Genomic DNA, 21,593 nt, shown 5'->3' on the forward strand with positions numbered 1-21,593 from the left:
GACTGTTATCCATTCAAAGACAGACTAACAGATATAAATGAATGAAAATCTGCCAGTTTTTACAAAGCTCTGTCTCTGGTATCTATTCATTTGGCATTTTTCTTTTTCTATCATTTTTCTTAACCTAGATTTTCTTACTTTATCATTTCACATATGATCTGATGCCTGTTCCATATATCCATGGGAAGAAGATATGGATAAGCGCTCCATAAATAACAGGACTGCTCTCTTTTTTGCACGCATGAGAGCTGTGTGGACCGCTACTGATTTTTTTGGTGGGTGGGCTGTGAACTGAGAACGTGACATGTACTTTGTAACCTATGTAGTTAAACAACAAAGAGAATAAAAGAGATGTGATACCCAGTAGGAATTCATAGGAGTGGATTCCTTTGGGGTTAAATAGTAAGACGATTATGTGCATATGTTAGTTCAGCCACTTTTTAACTTTAGTTCTGTGCATGTTAGTTCAACCACTTTTTAACTTTAGTTAGCGTTTTGCAATGTCTTTTGTTGCGTGGTCATGCTGAAAGGCGACTTCTGTTAGTGCGCTCTTCTGCTTTCCTAACCACGTTGATCTGGCAGCCCTTCAGGGCCTCAGTGCAATTGGTAACATTCAGAAGGGAGAGAAGCAACAATAGTATATGCAGATAAAAGGAACTCTAACTCTTGAGTCTCCTGGCCTTTTTGTAGGTTAGCAGGACAATTCTTAGTTCGCAGCAACTATATGTGCCCTTTTGGAAGTTATGTTAAAGTAGATCTTGAAGGTGGCCTGTGTGAGACTTGTACTTTGTGACACAGTCCCTCTGTTTACAGTTTTAGCAAAATGATGACAGTGAGGGTGCTCATGGAGGTGACAGACCTTAACGCTATTAAAAAGCAGGGTCTTGCATCGATAAAAGGAAACATCTTGACAACTGTTTCATAGGCGCAAGTTTTGGGTGATGCAACTACTTTTATCTTTCCTCCAACAGCATCTGATACCTTGTGCAACTTCATTGCTAAGTTCCTTCTCCCTTTCTTCTCCCCGCTCTTTCTTTGCCCCCCCAACCCCGCTTTAGACCCAGAACCACACATGCAGCTATCCCGGGTGGCACAGCACCACCATCGCTGACCACACCAGACCTCATGGGGACAGTGCACCTGTTTCCTGTTTGGAAGAACACCACTCCACTCCATCTCTGCCTGTGGACCCCGGCTCCCTACCTGAAGAAAGTGCCTCCCCAGCAAGGTGCATGATCGTTCACCAAGGGACCATCCTGGATAACGTCAAGAACCTCTTAGAATTTGCAGAAACACTTCAATTTATAGATTCTGTAAGTAGAACTGTTAAGACAAGTTTATGTTTTTGCAGATGGATTAGGAAACCCATTTCTCAGGTGATTGCCATTTTCTGTTGCAAAGATCATGTTATTAGCATATATTAATGTAGAAGTATGATTTCGGCCTTTGCATCTATGGTTTTTCAGAGATCTGAATTCATAGACTACCCAGATAAAAGGTAGCTTTTCATGCATTTCCTTCAAAACACGTATTTTTTTACAATAGTAAAGTTAATGACCTATAAGTAGACCCTGGCTTATGAAATGAAGTTTGAGTTATTTGTAACTTATTTTACTTTGTTACTTCTTTGTGTTTCTCCAGAATTGTGCTTTGCTTTTGGATAGCACATTAAGAATTTTGTTTACTCAGAACTTAAAAGCAGCCTTTCTATGTATCTGAAGCAGGAAGGAGTTCACTGGTGGTACATGGCTCTCACCACAAAACATTGATTATTGATTCCCAGTCCCAGCTGGTTCACTAAGACAAACTATCTTTAGTGAAATACATGTGAGTGCAGCACCTAAAATGTAGACACTCAGTTCATTTCCTTTGTCACTAAAAAGCATACTTATGGCATGTCCACTTATCCATATCCATCATATCCATAATCCACCCTTGCCAAAATGCGCCATCTAGAACAGGTTTCCTTTTTGCTTTGGATTGCATGAAGTGAGAGAGTCTGGGGGGTTCCCTATGGCATGTCCGCAGGGACTAGCCTGCAGGCACCATGGGAGACCCGCCGTGCATCGTCCCAGAACAATCATGAATCCTGAAGCCATTGCTCAAGAGGGCCAGGTGTTTTGTCCGCCGTCAGCATCTCTTCCTCAGTGCTGTTTCAGGTGGTGGCATGCAGCAGGCACACACCGTCTCAAAGTTCTGCACCTCCCACATTGTTTCAGGATTCTTCATCACGGTGTGATCTCAGCAGTTTTGAATTCTGTGAAGAACCAGAGTTTTCACCTAGCCAACAGCATGCAGGCAAAGTCCTACAGCTTCAGCAAAGAGAGGGCAGAGTGACTAGCCCTGCAGGAGAGCCTAGCACGAGGGCGCAGAGACTCAAGTTGAACAAGGGTTCCCTTGACCCGCTCAAGCCCTCACCTCCTTCGAGGCACAGCACACTTCCACTGGTCATCCTACGAAAAAAGCGGGGCCAGGCTAGCCCCTTGGCCACTGGAGACTCTAGCTCCTTCGTATTTGCTGACGTCAGCAGCTCAACTCCCCAGCGTTCCCCTGTCAAAAGCCTACCCTTCTCCCCTTCACAGGTAGAGCATGGTTTCTGCACGGCTTTTACTAATTTTCAGCAGCCACTCAAGCCTTAATAATTTGGAAACTAATCCTTTGGAACAAATGACTAATTACTATTGCCCTCACTGATTCTGTTCCATCGTTGACTCTGGCTGTTGCCACGTCATACTGCCTCCCATAGCTGGAGCCGTCTGTAGGCTGACTGCTGATTTTGTCATAATGCTCTCTTTCTTTCTGGGTGATTTGAAACAGTTAGTTGCATGGGATGTGCTTTTATTTCCTCCAACGTTAGAGTTTAACATTTCTATCCCTTCCTTTTCTCCCATCCCTTCCCCCTCCTTAAAAACTTTAGCAGATTTTCTGCCTGTTTGTTCACTTATTATTTTGTGATTCACTGACCCAGGGAGGAGGGAACCAAACTGGGTTTGGAGAGCATTTGGGTTGCAACCAGAAGCTTGAGAGGTTCTGATCCATACTTCAGTGGGAAAGTTTTGGGAAGGCATAAGGAACAAATGCTTAAGGAAAACAACTTATGTTTTAATTTTAATTTCTCAACATTGGCTTTTTTAGGTTATGCCATACTATTTTATCAACATGGTTTTTGCCATGAATATTCTCATTGCATAGCGTTTTTTCAAGGCATGGAAATTATAATTCTTATCAGAGACTTGTAGTCCTTAATTGCTAAACTGATTGAAGTTATTAGATAATTTGGCACTTTAACACATTTTCCCAAGTATGTCTGTTGAGTTTATTTTAAGGAGAGCTTTAAGTATGAGCAAATGAAGCACCCACCCCCCAAATTATCTGTTATTTGTTTGTATCTTCCAAATTGTGTTCTGGAGAATATTAGTTCTGCAAGGCTTTAGTAGATGTTCCAGAAAAAAATCTAAATATATAAGAATATAAGCTTGGGAAACACTATGTCACAGTTGAAATTGGTTTCTTTACTACAGGACCTCTCAGAGTTTTTTAAGACACTGATGTACTTTGTGAATATCCGGGAGGAGATTATGATATGTTTGTTTCCCAAACTTATTTTACCTTAGAACTTTTTGAGGAACACCTATGATTGCCCCAGAACAATGGCATTCTGAGAAACATATCTTATTATTCAAGAATTTTCCATATAATGCAAGACTTCCATCATAATAATTCGTAGGTCATTAAAGAGAAAAAAACAGCATGAAAGAAAAACAATAATTACTTTCCAAAAAATCATTTTAAGGCTTATAATCTTAATAAAGTATGCAGCTCATTCTCTTTAATGACAAATAGTATTTATTAAGAATATTTTCATAGGATTTTGCGAGTTTTTCAGTAATGACCCTAGGTTTTATTGCTTGGAAATTACACTCCAAATTGCACTCCAACTGAAATAAAACAATACCCTGTCCAACACTATGTGCTTATTAATATCGTTATTATTTTACATAATGGGTCAGTAAAACATTCTCGCTTGTTATCATGGTGTGACATTTAAGTCGGGCTGAATAAAGAATCCCTGCTTATGTAATTTTTTTTCTTTCTTCCCATATTTAGTTCTTAAACACTTCTGGTAACCATGAAAACTTAGACTTGGAAATGCCTTCTTTAACTTCCACACCTCTCAATGGTCACAAATTGACTGTTACAACACCATTTCATAGAGACCAGACTGTGAAAACTCAAAAGGAAAATACTATGTAAGTGCTTGGTTCAAGAATAAAATTATTTACTTTTATTTAATTAATGGAATATAGCCTCCAAATATCTGACCCATTTGTATGTATCTAATCATGGATATTCCCACATTGACTATATCTGTCTTAGGCACATTACAACTACCTAGGGGTTACCTAGTCAATAGGTAAATTAGATTACGTTTTGTAACTCACTTCAGAATGTCCTATTCAGGGATGCCTGGGTGGCTCAGTGGGTTAAAGCTTCTGCCTTTGGCTTGGGTCATGATCCCAGGGTCTTTGGATCGAGCCCCATATCGGGCTCGATGCTCAGCAGGGAGCCTGCTTCCTCCTCTCTCTCTCTCTGCCTGCCTCTCTGCCTACTTGTGATCTCTCTTCCTCTGTCAAATAAATAAATAAAATCTTTTAAAAAAGAAAAAAGTCCTATTCAGAAGGACTATGTAGGAGAGGTGAGATCATACTTATATAACTTTTCCATTCAGTTGTTCCGTTTGCTCAGTAAGGCTTTTTCTTCTTCACTGAGGACAAGATTTTCAACCTCCTTTCCTCTCTGATTATAAAATTCAGAATAACAATGGTATGGTTCTTTACTTAGTTCATATTCTTTAATCTTATGTTTCCTTTTTGAAATTTATCTATAGATAGGACTTCTAAAATCCCCAGTAATATCATATGATCAGAAGCCAAGGAGTGATTAAGCAATGTTTATATTTTAAAAAAACCCTTCCCCAATTCAAAGAAATGGCAGAGAACATCAATATGAATTATAAGAAACCTTTAAAAAATGTTATCTTACAATTTCCACTTAAAATAAGTACATTTTAAAAGGTTAACGTATGTTTTCTGTTGTGGGCCTGTGTTAATGAATAGATCAAATTGATTTGTAAATGACAACAGATCTTTATAAAGTTTTTAGTCATTATAAAAACCTAGGATCACTGTGTCTCCAGAATGATGAAAGAAAGATGAAAAATAGTTTAATCCTCTTAAGAGTATCGTAATTTGAACTATTTGGTAATATGTTATATATATATATATATATATATATATATATATATATATATATATATATATATAAAATCTTTTTCTTAACACATATATGATTAATTCACATACCCAGTTGTATATCAATAACAGAGTTTATTCAGTACAAAAATATTGCATTTAATAGGTAGAGTGATGGAAAGGACAAATGTTCTTCTATAACTGAACCAACACTTGTTTTCTTTTTAAAGTTTTAGAACTCCAGCTATCAAAAGGTCAATCCTAGAAAGCTCTCCAAGAACTCCTACACCATTCAAACACGCCCTGGCAGCTCAAGAAATTAAATATGGTCCTCTGAAGATGCTAGTAAGTCCGGGCCAAGTTCCCAAGGTTAGCCGGTTGATTAGCGCACACAGAAATTGTCCTCTGATGCACACATACCCACTCTTCCTTTCAGCCTCAGACACCATCTCACCTAGTAGAAGACCTACAGGATGTGATCAAGCAGGAATCCGATGAACCTGGCATTGTTGCCGAGTTTCAAGAAAATGGACCCCCTTTGCTGAAAAAGATCAAACAAGAGGTAAGCGCGAGATCCTTTGGAGGGAGTAAGATGGGAATCCTGCTGCCTCTGCTCCTTGTGGCAGCCTTATATGTCTGGCGTCAGGACTGGGGATCAACAGCACTTTTTGTACAAGATTTTCCTACAAGATGCAGCTAAGAGGTGCTGCCAGACTGTAGTAGGCATGGGACCTCTCATCTGGGAGGCCAAGCCACCTCTATCTACTTCGAGTTTGAACAGAAAATGTGTTAGGGAGGATAAAAAAAAAGAGAGGAAAACATTTTACTGGACTTTGTCAGTTTGTTTTTTAAGTAGGCTTCATGCCTAGCATGGGGCCCAATGCAGGGCTTGAACTCACGACCTTGAGATCATGAGATGGATGCTCAGTCAACTGAGCCATGCAGGCACTTCTTTTCTGTACATTTTTATCACTGATACACAAACACATAGATAATTAATACACATGACTTTTAATTTTCAGATGTCATGGAGAGTTGAAATTTAAATTAAAATAATAGTATCTAATAGTGTCTAGTATAAAAGAAAAAGACACTAACTTGCAAGGATCAAAGTTTTAGTATGGGGGGAGCTGGGTGGCTCAGATTGTTAAGCATCTGCCTTCAGCTCAGGTCATAGTCTCCAGGTCCCGGGATCAAGCCCTGAGTTAGGCTCCCAGCTCAGCAGGGAGTCTGCATCTCCCTCTCTCTCTCCCTCTCCCCCTGCTTGTACTCTCTCTCTCTCTTTCTCTCTCAAATGAATAAATAAAATCTTTTTAAAAAAGAAAAAGTTTTGTCTTGGGTGGCAAGAAGCATTTCCAACAGGTGGATATAGTGCCTCTGGAATTTTTTTTCATATAAGGATAAATGTTTGAGAGACTGACCAGAGATCGACTCATTGAGATAAGATTGACAAAATTATAAGAGATTTAAAGTGTACAACAGGATGATATGATATACACATACATTGTGGAAGGATTCTCCCTCACTGAGTTAATGGGCACATCCAACACCTCACGTGTTGACCTTTTGTTAGATTTTTTTTTGTGAGAACGTTTAAGTTCTGCTCTCTTAGCCCATTTCAATTATACAGCTACCGACTACAGTCAACATGATATATATTAAATCCTCAGATATAGATCCTCAGATATTACTCATTTTATAGAAATTTACTCTCAAGTGTCAGCGTTCTGTGGGAAGTTCTAGAAACAACGAAGCACTTCCTGTTTGCTTTTAGGTGGAATCCCCAACGGATAAAGCAGGAAACTTCTTCTGCTCCAACCACTGGGAAGGGGAGAGCCTGAACACCCAGCTGTTCACACAGACATCGCCTGTGACAGACGTGCCAGTAAGTACTTGCCCATTTAGCAGATGTTGGTGCCCCACAGAATTCTCTGCGTGGTGCATGAGGCTCCTGTGGTCCTAGCACTATTTAATGCATCCTATTTCTAAATGTTCTCTGTTGTATGACTATTTTCTCATGATTATGAATGTTGAATATAGAAATTTTTGTATATGTATTGGAAATGGATTCTTTTCCATCCAGATTTTTTCATTACTTGTATTCTTATGATTTGAGAGTCCCTGCCACTTAAAAAATCTTCTGCACCAAAATACATATTTCCTTGAAAGCAGAACGTTAATTTTACATTTTCTTTTCAAGTGTTTGTCTTCTAAGGGTAGTATTTCCTCCTTGTTGCATTGCCTCCTGTTTGGTTTTAGGTAGCATCTAGCATGAGGTCTGTCCGTGTCTATAGCAGACGCCCTTTATTGTTCTTATTACTGCATGACTTTGCTTGCCACCATTTTTTAAAAATAAACTTTATTTTTAAGAGTGGTTTTGGGTTCACAGCAAAGCTGTGAAGCTACCAAGATTTTCCACACACCCCTGCCCCCATACCTGCATAGCCCTCCCCATTGCCGACATCCCCGACTAGAGTGGTACCTTTATTACTACTGATGAACCAACATCATTGGCCCTTCCTCCCCCAAAGTCTATATTAGGGTTTATATTAGGGTTCACTGTTGGTGCTATACATTCGATGGGTTTGGACAAATTTATGACATGTATCCACGATTAGAATAGGATAGATACACAGTAGTTTCACTGTCCTAAAAATTCTCTGCGGTCTACCTATTCGTCCCTCCACCACCAACCCCTGCCCCTGCGAACCCCTGGCAACCGCTGATCTTTTGACTGTCTCTATAGTTTTGCTTTTTCCAAGATTTCGTATCGTTAAAATCATACACTGTGTAGCCTTTTCAGACAGGCTTCTTTCATTTAGTGATATGTACTTTGTTTCCTCCATTTCCTGTCATGGCTTGAGGGCTCCTTTCTTTTTAGCCCTCAGTTACCACCATCTTTAAAGTTTGGAGTTTGCAAATGGTTGTCCTTTATGGAGAATCAGAGCTAATAACAATTGTTAATCTTTATTCAGTATGTACTAAGGGGTAAGTGCCCTTCTAAGAGCTTCAGATGCATCACCTCATTGAAGCCTCACAACAGCCTTGCAAAGTTGGTAACATCATCTTTGCCATTATACCAACTGGGAAACAGGCACAAGGAGACTTGCTTAAGATTTTATAGCCAATAAGTGGTGGTTCGGGATTAGAACTCAGAAAGTCTTGTTCTAAATTCCATGCTTTTAACCATTATACTACGCTGCCATTAATTTGTAGCTCTAAAATATTTTGGTACCAATATACAAAATAAAGGGTTCTCTAACTAGCGCTAAGTAAATCTTTCATTTTTATTTTTAGAAAATATTTATTTCTTTATTTTAGAAGAGCAAGAGCAGGAGGAGGGGCAGAGGGAGAGGCAGAGAAAATCCCAAGAAGACTCCCCAATGATTTCAGAGCCCAAATCAGGGCTTGATCTCACAACCCTGAGATCATGACTCGAGCTGAAATCAAGAGTCAGTTGCTTAACCAACTGAGCCACCCAGGTGCCCCAGTCTTTAACTTTTTTTTTTTTTTTTTAATTTGAGAGAGAGAGCGAGTGAGTGTGAGAGTGGAGGGGTCAGAGGGAGAGCAGACTCCCCACGGAGCAGGGAGCCCGATGTGGGACTTGATCCTGGGACTCCAGGATCGTGATCTGAGCTGAAGGGAGTTGCTTAACCAACTGAGCCCCCCAAGTGCCCCAGTCTTTCGTTTTAATTTAAAAGCATGGATTTACCAATTCCTTTAGCAGATTTTTAATTTTTTTTTGAGTGCCTACCTCCTGCCTAGAACTGTGTCAGACCCCAAAGCTTTTTGTTTTAGAAGTGTTTGCCACAGTGGGATTAGGGTTGGGGCGTAGCTAAGGTCTTCTCTAATCTCAGCAAGAAGAGAATTTCTGGCAGGTTCCTGCACTTGTTCCTGCTCATGTGTATCACTTCATATAATCTCCTCTCTAGAGTGTCAAAATTGTGTCAGCTCTCATATTTTCCAGGCTCATTTAAATTCTAAATTGTTCTTTCCCTTTAGAATATTCTCACAAGTTCCGTTTTAATGACGCCAGTATCAGAAGATGAAGACAATGTTCTCAAAGCATTTACAGTACCTAAAAACAGGTCTCTGGCGAGTCCCTTGCAGGTAAATACTTTTCCAACATTGGTGTCTTAAAAGCCATTCACCAAAACACTGTCATCTGGAGGGTTTGGGTGGGGGGGTTATTTTAAGACGTTAGTTATAGAGGAGTGATGCTTTTTAACTCTTGATGTCTAAATATCTAACACTCCTTATTGCCACTCACATGAGACACAGCACAAGCTTTTATTAGAACAGGTTTTCAAAGCATGATGAAGTGAAACATTTCTTACTGTGACTGAGGGCAAGATCAGTGCTTACACGTGTCAATATCTTCCTCTTCTGCTCTTAAACATGTCATAAAAAGTTTATGGGTATAGTTCTTTTTTTATTTCAAAATTTTTTCCTTTTATGCTTAATTAGTAACCCATCAAAACTCAGGCACTATTTGGGTTTAAAATTAAGTTTGATATTAACTAGTTGGAAAATGATTACCATCTATTTGACTACCAGAATAAGAAAGTCAGCTGCCAGTGTTATGTGGCTAAGCCGTAGTTGATGGTCTGCTCCTGGGTTTTAATATCAAAAGAGATTTCCCTTATAACCCTGAAGTAGGTGTATGTTGATGAAATACAGCAAATGCCAAATTAATCCTGAGCCAAATGTAAAAAAGAATGCAAATTTACTCCCCTAAAGTATTTAAAGCAGTTCCCAACATTAAGTAGCCCAGCATCCAGCCACCTGCAGAGCCCTCCCCTCCATCCCTCTGATCTACCCTGAGGGAAACTTCACAAACCCTAAGGTGTATAGAAAACCTGGAGTCAGAAGTGGAAAGTGCTATTTGTACTGTGAGTTAATGGCACCAGAATAGGTTGGTGTGCTTTGAGAACTTGTCTTTTTTTTTTTTTTTTTTCCCTCTTAAGGGCTTCCCCATCATTGTGGTAGGTTTTCTCCCCCCAAATTGTGAGAATCTTAAAACTTCCCCTTTTCAAGGATTGGTGATATTTGATATTATTTTTTAAGTAATACAAATACGGCTAGAAGGGCTGTAGGCACATTTTGCTTCGTAATCAGATTGTTTTCCTGTGGCCTCTATCTGATCCAGCTGCTTTGGTGAGAGACTGACGGTTGACTGGAATATAGGGCATAGAAGAGGGAAAGCCAGGGTGTGGGGGGCTTCTGGAGTGTTCCTGAGTCAGTCAGGCCTTTGTGTCACCAAGAACTGGGACAGGAAGAAGAGAACAAACTCCATTGAGGCCGAAGGGGGCCCAGAAAGCAGGTTAGAAGAATGTCAAGGCGAAGGTCAGCTCTTTCAAAATTTTACCTAGACTGATCCTGGCTCCAGAAAGGCAATACATTCTTTGTTTTTCTTTCCATCTTCCTTCCAAAATACTTGGCCCTAGGTTTCCAGAGCCTAGAATTTGACCATTGTTGTTAGTACAGTAAGCTAGAATAAATCTTATATATATTTTATAACCTAGTCTGAGATTCAACCTATATTTACAGTAGTACAGAAAAAAGGCATTCTGAATTTCAGAGAGTGAACATGTAAGTATATTTGAGGACAGTTATCATGACGTGAGTAACTATCATTGGGTAAGTTGAAAACCCCAGGTTACTTTACTAAAATTGAATCCTAAAAGCTCTTGGGCCTAACTGAATAGTGTTTGGCCAAAACCATTAGGGCTGAACATGGAACTGATATAAAAGATATGTTATATAAAATTGGCAAGTTGTCAGTATTATAAAAAAGTAAGTTGTCATATTTTTTAATCTTACATGCTATTGTATTTTAAAAAAATGATCAGTATGGAACTTTATCGTTAATGTATTTATATATTATTTAATGGAAATAGTAGTTATCTTTGAGACTCAAAATTAAGTAGAGCCCTGTTTCATTAATCTATATTTTCTGCCATATAAAGGAGTCATATTTGGCACTCTACAGATTCTAATATCTGTATAATGGGATTAAGCCATTCATATAGATCATGTAGTGAAGGCAGTGTTTGTCAATTCCACTAAATGAAATAATTGAGATCTGGAAGTTAATTTTAGAGTCAATGTTTCTATCTGCACTATATGGTTTACTGATTCATATTGCTTAATGTATCTTAATAACCTGCTGTAATAGATAACTAATTCATTTTAAGAAATACTCATTAAATGAATGAATAGTACACACCAAGAATTTCCATTGTTTTGTGTCTTGGAGCTCTAGCTTCTGATACCATAGAAATAGGCGATTTCTAAAATGTTTTAAACTTCTGTGATAAATATTGGGAAATTCATCAAATGAATCTCAATATTTAAGCATACATTGTTTCTATTTCTTGTAGTCCCAATTCAACAATATTTGCATAGGTTCTTATGCAATTTGGTAATTTTGTTTGTTTAGGACATAATACTTTATCATATATGTCCATTGATAATTCAGTTTGACTTAATTAGGCAGATTGCTCGTGAATAGCATTACTGAACAAATGCATTTCTTACATGCTCTGGCTTTTCAGCTTAAGAGTACTTTATATAACCTACAGATTTGTACTTAAAATAAATCACATATTGAATGGGATTTTAGCCAAATAGTCTTGATATTTTTATTGTAGTGTTTTTAATTAAAACAACTAGATATGATTCCTAAAAAAGTTGAAAATTTTGATACTTCTAAAATATAAAATATCTGCCACTTATATAGGGCAGTTGATTTTCTATCCACCCAGTAGTCTAGGTAACTTAGACACAAGAACAGTTTATTGAAGACTACAGTAATTCTGTGTTCTCTCATTTCAGTTGTAATCATCCCTGGCTTAATTACGGCAATAACACTTTAGGCAGAGCAATTACTATTTTTGAGGCCAAAATACTGGACCTTTGTGGTTCTAGCTTCTAATGTACATAGAAATGCACATGTTTATACATAATTTTCTATAAGTTACATTTGATATCCTAAAACTAGAAATGCAAGAAGCTGTGAGTTTGACATTTTATTATGACAAGTTTCAAACATACATAGAATTATAGAAAATATTCTGATTTATATTTGACAATTATTAACATTTTGCCATATTTACTGCATCTATTTTTTATCATGTGTTAAAATTCCAGACAATACATTTATTCATTTATGTACTTCCAGATGTATCTCTAAAAATGTTTTTTCATATGACCTAATACCGTCACCACACATTGTTATTTATGATAATTCCTTAATATTCTAATTCTGAGGCTGTATTTCGTTTCCCCCATTAATCCAAAAAAGACTCTTTTTATTTTTCTAATCAAAAATGAAACAGTTTCATACAGTGCATTTTGTTGTTAAGTCTTTTAAATCTCTTTTAATCTCTAGACCAATGTTGTCCAGTAGAACTCCTGCAGTGATGGAAATGCCCAATATGCTGTTGTCCAGTATGATAACCACTAGTCTTATGTGGCTAGAGCACTTGAAATGTGGCTAATGCCACTGAGGAACTGAATTTTTTATTTCATTTAATTTATACTGCTATAACTTAATAGTCATATATTTTTGCTCTCTTCCTGGAATTAACCACTTCCCCCAAGAGCTCTGATCCTTTCGGAAAAAGGTGTGTAGAGACCAAAATCAGGGTGCTAAGTATGTCCATGTGTTATGTGGGTTGTCATTGAGAAGCAATGAATTTTAACAACTCAGAACTCCGAGTTACAATCCATAAACTATAATGCTTACATAGAGGCTATATTATCCATTAGGCACAAATAATGTTCTTTTTGTTTTTAAAATTATTTATGCTCAGCCTTCTTCCAAAAGGAATTTGTGGCAGCTGCACAATATTAAAATTGTTGATTTTTTTTCTTTTTAAAGGTGCTTTAATTTTACATTGTACCAGTGAACAGGGACTCATAATAAAAATGTTCTGAGACATTTTTGATAGTTGTGTCTCTTTCCTGTAGCCCAGAATATGTGAGATCTTCATGTTAGACAATTATACCATGTTTTTCCCTCATTGTATGGGGGTAGAGGATGGAATCTAGAAGGTTATAAAACTATCTAATTTGGGGAAATAAAATTTGGCTTAGAAAGCTTGCAGTTTGGGACACACACGCATGAATGCAAAGCTCCCTCCTCAACAAGGAGAAAAGAGCTACCTGTTTTCTTCAAAATGCTTTTAATTAGCTTTACATTTTGAAATAAATATATTATGCTAATAAACATTTCTTGAGGTAGACATTTTCATTGGCAGATCTGAAACTGTACTTAAGTTGTAAGCCTTCTGAACTTCTGTATTTTTCTCTTAAATTATAATTTCCCTTTATTCCTATTTAAAACCCAAGTGTAAAAGATATGTTCATATGCTGTTTTACTCACTCACTTTCCGCTTTTTTTCTAACCACAGAATGACAGCTTTAAATTTTAATTTCCTGACTTGGCTTGTCATGGCCTTACTTTTGTAAAACAGTGAATTTAATTTAAGTGACTTTCTCGGGCCATTATTATTTAAACACATTTACACGGCATTGAGGAATCTTAAAATACTATTGCAAGTAGATGAGACTCACTTTTTCAGTTCCATGTATTTTTGATTGCTCCTATCTTTATATGAATTGTTAATGAATTTTTTTAAAAACAGGGCAAATCCTTTTTGTATGATCAGCATTGCTGAAGAGCACGATAAACTAGCATGCAGACAACAGGAACCTGGGGTCTGGTCTAGACTCCACCATTTTCTGATTATGTGATCCTAATTCATTAACCTCTTCAGACCAAAATGCTCTTGTCTATAACTTGAGGACGATAGTATGTCCTCCACTCATCATACAAGGTTGGTAGGACGATGAAATGGAGATAACTTTGCTTTCAAAATGACAGCACAACTGCCCATGGACATTGGTGTTATCTATTATTAGGCAAAGGCTGTACACAGTCTCTGTCAGAAAGAGGCAAGGAGGCCTCCCTATGGCCGGGGCTTCTTGCCCTGTGGTGTACTATTTCCTCTAGCACATTCTTTCTCATTCCCGGTTCCACTCTTGCAGAACTATGTCAGTGGGTCACCCAAAGAGAGAGCTGACTCAACTGATTCCTGAAATAAAGGTAGTCAGAGCTACCTTTGGTATGATGGAGATGAAACAACTGATTAATTGGTTTTCTCTATTTTTCTGCTTCTTGTGTTGGCATGTCAACAGACATGGAAAACAATCTGTCTACACACGACATAGGTCTTTCTGAGTATTTCTTAATGTACTGTGGTGTTGTTGACCTGCTCCTTTGGATACCTCTGTATTCATTTGGTTCTCCCTTGGGTCACTTTTTTCCACTTGCCCCAGCAAGTATTCACATAGTCGTTGGTAGTACTTCAGTGACCTGCTTTCTATATATGTTTTAAATTAAGCAAATTGGCCATATACAGCTTTTGGGTTGAACTAGAAAAGGCTGAGTAAGGAGGGAAAAGGATATCAAGCTCAAATTCAGAATGCCCTGCCCCAGACATTACAAGACATGGATTTGTTTGTTTGTTTTTGTTCACCTTAGTAAACACTATGATGCTAACTCTTCCTCGGGCCAGCAAAGATAGAATTGCTTTGGAGAAATTTGTCACTTGTCTTAATCTTAATAGTCTGAACTAATATGTGACACCCTAGCCTATAAATGTTTGCAAAGTCTATAAACATGTAAGATGGAATGATACCCCTAAGACTTGCAGGAAAAACTCCAAACTGGGAAAAATTATGGTTACATTAGCAACAGTTAACTTGGGTTTGGGTGGACAGTGGAGGCACAGGTGGATGGGGCAACTTCCAATCACTGCCTGGACCTTTAATTCCCTAACTTTTAAGGCTTTTTTTCTATGAGAAGTTAAAAACCCTGAAGTTGGGGTCATTTCACTGTTTTGTGCAGACACTGGGAGGCGTTCATGCGTGGGAGAAGTTGACCACTGACCTTACCTTAGTGACATTTCATCTCTGGTCCATCCCTGACTTTCAAGATTCAACAGTTTTCAAGATTTTTACATTATGTCTTATAATTGATACATCTTTAAATGATGCCCTTTGGGGAAGGAATTTTTGACTTTTAGAATTTTAGTCCAGAGCAAGTCTTTTCTTCAGATGGGTTAAATAGAATAATCGGATAATTCTTGTTCTTACTTGTTAGGACACCTGTTTATTATTTAAAAACAGAACGAAAGAAAAAACAGTACTGTCTCATGAGTTGCTTTGGTTTTACAAAATCATTTTTTTATGACTGGTGCAAATTTTTTATTAGGGCTCTGAATTGGAAAGCACATAGCTTGCCAAGGTTTTTAAACATCAGCTATTGTGTGAAGTTGCAGTGTGAATATAATAATGTTCAACGTGATGAAAAAACCTATATTCTAAAGGAAAACAAGAAGACAATCTAATTCTGACAGAAAACCACCTGTGGACATGGTCTTATCTCATTTTATTTCTTCTGTTTTCCACAAAGGATCCAAGTATTTATTTCAAGTGCCTTAGCAGGATATCCCAGTTAAAGCTTTGACAGTCTGTTTACAGTTCACTTCTGCCCCGAGGACAATTAAAGGCCCATCACAGGATAAACAAGGTGACTCTCAGGCAAGAGGAGGAGGATGTGTAGTAGGATTATTAATGTTGAAATGAATTAGCATTTAAGTGACAGGTCTTCATTAACACGAGAATTCTCGTGCAGAAATCCATAATTCTAATCAATCCTTTAGTGTAAAGGAAGCTAAAATTCAAGACGGAATAAAGGAGGCACAAAGGTATATATGACAGCAGTAAAAAATATTCTTCTAGCATGAATACATTTAATCCCCCTTTGTCAAAACTCTTCTGTTTGCTTGAAAAGTTGGCCAAGGGCCACAGGGCTTCAAGGTACGGAGAGGGAAGGATGAGGTAAGGAGAGAGACGAAGCAAAAGAGGAGGCCACCATAATTTCAAGTGTTGGACCTGAGCACCTCTTCTCTTACCTGAGTACCGGTCCCTCTGCTCTTCCGTAACTCTTACCCTGTCGGTCTGTGTCTGCTCTAACCAGTTTTTTCATTCATTGTTGTAAGAAGTACTCACACCCACAGAAAAGGAGATGCCCGCTCATGGTGCCCATTGGCTTTTCTACACACAGTGGCTACTGGGTCCTGGTGTTTGTCTGCACCAGGAGAGTCATGTGTTCCAACATCTTGCCCTCCCCAGGCTTTGAGCTACAGGGCTTATATGGCCTTTGAGATGTTCCATTTTCTCGAATTCGATTTGTTTCTTGGAAAATTCTGTTTTGACTTAGGAAAAGCTGACTGAAAAGTTTCCTTAAAACACTAATTAAAAATATAGGGTACCTTTTTATTATTGATCTTGTTTTAAATATCTAATCCTAGAGAAACAGCCAAACATGGATAAAGTGGTGAGCCATGTAGGGGAGCCAATAAGAACACAGTCAAATTTCAAGAAGATACATAATTTACATGTTTAGAAAAATTAAGTCTATATTTACTGAAGCACAGCTAAGAAAAATTCTTTAAAAAAATTTTTTTAATTTAAATTCAATTAACATATAATGGATGATTAATTTCAGAGATGGAGGTCAATGATTATTCAGTCTTGTATACTACCCATCACGTGTCCTCTTTAATGTTCATCACCCAGTTACCCCATCTCTGACAGACCCCTGCCCTCCAGCAACCCTCAGTTTATTTCCTATGATTAAGAGGCTTTTAGAGTTTGTTTCCCTCTCTGCTTTCATCTTTTATTTTTTCCTCTCTTCCCATACGATCCTCTGTTTTGTTTCTTAAATTCCACCTACGAGTGAGATCTTATGATAATTATCTTTCTCTGATTGACTCATTTTGCTTAGTATAATACCCTCCTGTTCCATCCACATCGTTTGAAATGGCAAGGTTTTTCTTTTTTCTTTTTTTTTTTTTGGATGGCTGAGTAGTATTAAGTAGAAAAATTCTTCACCAGAGAAAAATAGAAACATTTGTCCCTGTTTCTCACTTTTCTCTCCAACCTCACTTTCATTCCCCCTTCCCCTCCATCTGTTTGTATGGATTCTCTCAAAATAGGTATTTTGGGGTTTTGTGTGTGTCTTATGTGATTTGGGATTTACATAGAAGATATTGGCATATGAAGGTATTTCCTTCTGTAGCCTCTTCACTCACTTGTTTTTAAGACCCATGCCCTTGGTTCTGAGCATTGCGCAATCCTTCATGCAGACGTCCGCCATATTTCCCTCTTGGGTCTGGAGTAGTGACAGGTCACACCATGGCAGTGACAACAGATGCTAACTCAGTCACTGAAACAGTAACATCAACTTTTCTTAATTGGGCTTCATGCCTCAATTTGGTGTTTCAGCATGGCACTGAACAATTTAGCAACAACATGTAAACAGCCGATTTAATTGAAATATGGAATTTGTACAGACAGATATACACCAGAGAAACATGTGTATTTAATCTGCTTATTTGAACCTAGAGAACCATCATTTATCCAGAACTATTTCAAAGGAATACTGTAACTACTCTGGTGATTTTGTTTAGGAAAAGATTAAATGTGACCCAAGGCAGAAGTCAGCTCCAAACAAACACTTGTCATCCTTGTGATACACGACTCCAGGAAAATATTATGATAATCCATCTCGCTATATAGTATTTCAGTGTAGGTGCTGAGCTTCTGAGCCTTCAGAGCAAACGTGTGTAAACTTGGACGATGCCCTTTGCATTAGTGGTGAGACTGCGCGGCAGGTGGGGCAGAAGCCGGGAAGCCAGTTTTGTGTCCTGTGCAAGCTCCCAAGTTAGAAACATGGCACCGTAAGCCTTCTGTCACTGACACTTTGTTCCAGCCACTAGGCTAGGAAACCCCATCACTGTACAAACGCCACGTTCATTCAGAATGTTTCCTCTTTGCTACAAAGCCTAATGATTTTGACCTTCACTCTGCCCCCCACCCCACCATCTAAACACTTCTTCCTGCAGTCCAAGACCTCACTGGACTGAACCCGCAATTTTTCACTAAGGACGCTAATGGCAGGGGCGTCCTACACTCTCAAGGGCCTAGACTCAGCCCAGCTTCACTACTTCTTAGCTGGTTAACCTTGGGGATGTTGCCCACATTCTTTCTTCCTATACCATTGGCTGGTCTGCAAAACAGGGCCACCGATCCGCCCCTGTGCCTCTGGCAACCTGTGTGAGGATGACGTGCGTGAGATGAAAGACGGAAAACACTTGGAAGCATGGCTGGCTCATGGTGACCCTTGCTAAATGTTGTCACCAAATCTGTCTGATCTTCCTCTCTTGCAGTCCCTCCCATAAGCAGTATACAAACTGCAGCTTCCTGGTTCTTTTGAGCTATTTCTCTACCCAGGGTACGTTCCTTTTTTCTCTCCTGCCTATCTTGTCCTTTCCCTGGCAGTGTCTCAGTGCACCATCCCCCCTTCACCTGGGCGCGGCCCCACAAACCTCCCATGGTGCCTCTTACCCCGCCTGGTTCCCGTGCATTCACTTTGTCCTCTACAGGACCTTGGAGGCTCTAAAAAGCAGAGGCGTTTTTTGGCTTCTTCTTTTGTCCCATGGAAAAATCCCTCTTGGGTGTCCATAGGGGGAAGAGTTGGGCTTTTACTAAACCACCGGTTTAGTTTTGAGCCACAGACCCCAAATCTGCTTGTGTTTCTGTGTCCCCCTTTGTGGTGATGGCTAGAGAGCTCAGGCACAGGCTTAAGGCTGACACCTAGCTGGCATACGGTATTTCATGACAAATGTTTTATGTACGAATATCACCCCATCGTCGTGTTATTTATTTTTTCCATATTTCCCCATGACCCTGCCTCGGCTACTGTTTAATCCCTGTTATCTTATATTTGTTTTGTGAGCATCATAAATTCTTTCAGGAACAAAGTAGAGCAAAACAGTATGTATTTCAGTTGGAAGCAATATGGAGGGAAGGCAAGGTCTCAGACTGTGCAGGAAACAAACCTGGGCCCAAAGCCACTCCGCTCCTCACCCTCGGAGCGGCTTTGGGCAGGTTATGTCCACTCTCTGAGTTTCCATTTCCTGCCAGTTTGAAGAGAGAAAGAACCTCCCCCTCAGGGTGCTTGTGCTGTGTCAGTGAGATCTGTGATGTGTCGAACACCAGACCCGGATGTTAATGCTGCCTAGTAGATCTTTCAGCGTGTCTAGCCTGGTGAACAGAGATTTCTAAATTAATAAAAAAATCTAAATTAATTGATATTTCACTGATAATACAATATACATACTATGTTTAGTAGTGAGTCAATTCCAGGACCTGTGGGAGCTTTTTCTCTCAGAGAACTGAAGCCCTCACCAGTTTGCATAATGAGTAAACGCCCAGAGAGACATCTTAGGTATCTGGGAGGATTAGGCCCATTCCTGTCTCCAACTTTGCAAAAATCACCCTAATTGACAAAAGGCGCTCAAGGGCCAAGAAGCAACTGTAGCTTATGATATTGTCTGAAGTGGGGTTTCCTCTCTCTTAGCAATAAATGATTTCTGATCATTAATATCCCTTCAGAACACTGGAGTCCCGTAAGTCAGATTTTATCTGACAAAGGCTCCCTGGTATCTCCTCTGGCTGTCTGAGGGTCAGAATTCCATCAGCTGGCCTTGCTGGGACTGGGAATCCTCTGGGGCTGAAGTATGGGTCTCCTGTCTAACCTCGCCATTGGCCTCTTTCCCCCCATTAGCCTTGTGGTGGCGCCTGGGAAGCTGCCTCCTGTGGAAAGACGGAAGATCAGGTGACGGCTTCTGGTCAGGCTCGGAAGTATGTGAACGCCTTCTCAACCCGGACTCTGGTCATGTGAGAGGTTTCTAGACAAGCATTATGGTTTTCAGAACACTTCAAGTTGACTTGGGATATGTCATTCCTTTACATGAGACTTTTCATGAATGGGAGAAGAGCCTATTTTTGTTGTGGTACAACAGTTGAGAGCAGCACCAAGTGCATTTAGGTGGATGAAATCTTCTGGGATTTCACCCCACAAAAAGGATTTTTTAAAAATAAATAACAGTCTTACCTAAATTTTTAGGTAATGAATTATAGTCAGTTTAATATCTTAATGCAGATTTTTTTTAAAACATAAAGTGATTTATCTGTTTTTTAGAGGACCAATGGACCAGTATTTTTTTTTCCTGTGATGAGGTTTTTGAAATTTTACACACACACAAAAAAAAGGTATTCCAATATATCACTTTTCTCAATCACTAAACACAATGCATTACTGTAAATGTTGGCTTAATACCATGGGATCTTTAATCAAGATTGTAAATGCTCATTTATGGTTAATAACATTGGAGGTACATTTATTGTACTAAACCATTTTATGAGTTTTTTTGTTAGCTTGCTTTAAAAATTATTACTGTATGAAATAGTTTTATAAAAAATTATATTTTTATTCAGTAATTTAATTTTGTAAATGCCAAATGAAAAAATGTGTTTTGCTGCTATGGTTTTAGCCTGTAGACATGCTGCTAGTATCAGAGGGGCAGTAGAGCTTTGGATGGAAAGAAAAGAAACTTGGTGTTAGGTAATTGACTATGCACTAGTATTTCAAACTTTTTTATTTTATATATATATATATACATATATATATATATATATATGTATATATATATACACCTTCCCCCCCCATTGTAATACATTGGAAAACTTGTTTGGGAGATTTTGCATTTGTTGTTGTTACTGGTTTGGTTTTTTGTTTTTTTGTTTTGTTTTGTTTTGTTTTTTGTTTTTTGTTTTTTTTTTTGTTATTGATGGTTTCTAAGAGCATGCATTGCACTTCTTTTTTTGGGAGATCTGTGTTGTTGATGTCCTGTGTTTTGTTATGAGTTTGCCCTCACTGTTCTTTAATTCAGGAGTTATGTGTTTGATTGGCGTCCCCTATGGTTTCTGAGCATATCGGCTCGGAACTGCCATACAGAGCCTTTGTTAGCAGCTGGAGTCAGGAAACTAGGGATGAAAGCCAGTGGCTGCCTTAAGAATATTTGGTGCCAGATGTCTGTCACTGAACTTGGAGATGACAGTGTACTTACTGCCTTGTAGAGAAATAAAGCTGTGTCCTTATTTTACTTACTTTTGGCATGTCTTTTGTGATTGTGGACGATAGTCATGCTTTTAAGAAAATGGAGTGAATTCAAAACATTTTCTTGTGTTAATAATTTGTGCACCACCTGAACTTCATGTGAAGAAGCCAAGAATCCTTACTTTAGAGAAAGAAGGACAAGGAAACCAAGTGCAGTAGTTGACAACATAATCACAAGCAGAGGGACAGCTGGGAGGAATCCTGCAGAATGTGTTAGGGTTCCAGCAGCATTTGAGCTGGGA

The 21,593-nt window shown here is 38.7% G+C and overlaps 1 protein-coding gene across 3 annotated transcripts in view; it reads left to right on the forward strand.

Moving 5' to 3' along the window:
• MYB (MYB proto-oncogene, transcription factor) overlaps window positions 1–21,341 on the forward strand; it is a 34,673-nt gene extending 13,332 nt beyond the window's left edge. The window contains exons 9-16 of one of the 3 annotated variants that reach the window (XM_047734498.1): window positions 1,059–1,313; window positions 2,220–2,582; window positions 4,108–4,250; window positions 5,483–5,597; window positions 5,689–5,814; window positions 7,027–7,137; window positions 9,255–9,362; window positions 19,957–21,341. In XM_047734498.1, coding sequence (XP_047590454.1) covers window positions 1,059–1,313; window positions 2,220–2,582; window positions 4,108–4,250; window positions 5,483–5,597; window positions 5,689–5,814; window positions 7,027–7,137; window positions 9,255–9,362; window positions 19,957–20,073 — 1,338 coding nt within the window. In that variant the 3' untranslated portion in view covers window positions 20,074–21,341. The remainder of the gene's footprint in view (window positions 1–1,058; window positions 1,314–2,219; window positions 2,583–4,107; window positions 4,251–5,482; window positions 5,598–5,688; window positions 5,815–7,026; window positions 7,138–9,254; window positions 9,363–19,956) is intronic. The other 2 variants (XM_047734497.1, XM_047734499.1) reach the window with 2 other exon arrangements.
• Window positions 21,342–21,593: the final 252 nt, after the last annotated feature.

This window comes from Lutra lutra, chromosome 6 (assembly GCF_902655055.1).
Source record: "Lutra lutra chromosome 6, mLutLut1.2, whole genome shotgun sequence".
NCBI lineage: Eukaryota > Metazoa > Chordata > Mammalia > Carnivora > Mustelidae > Lutra > Lutra lutra.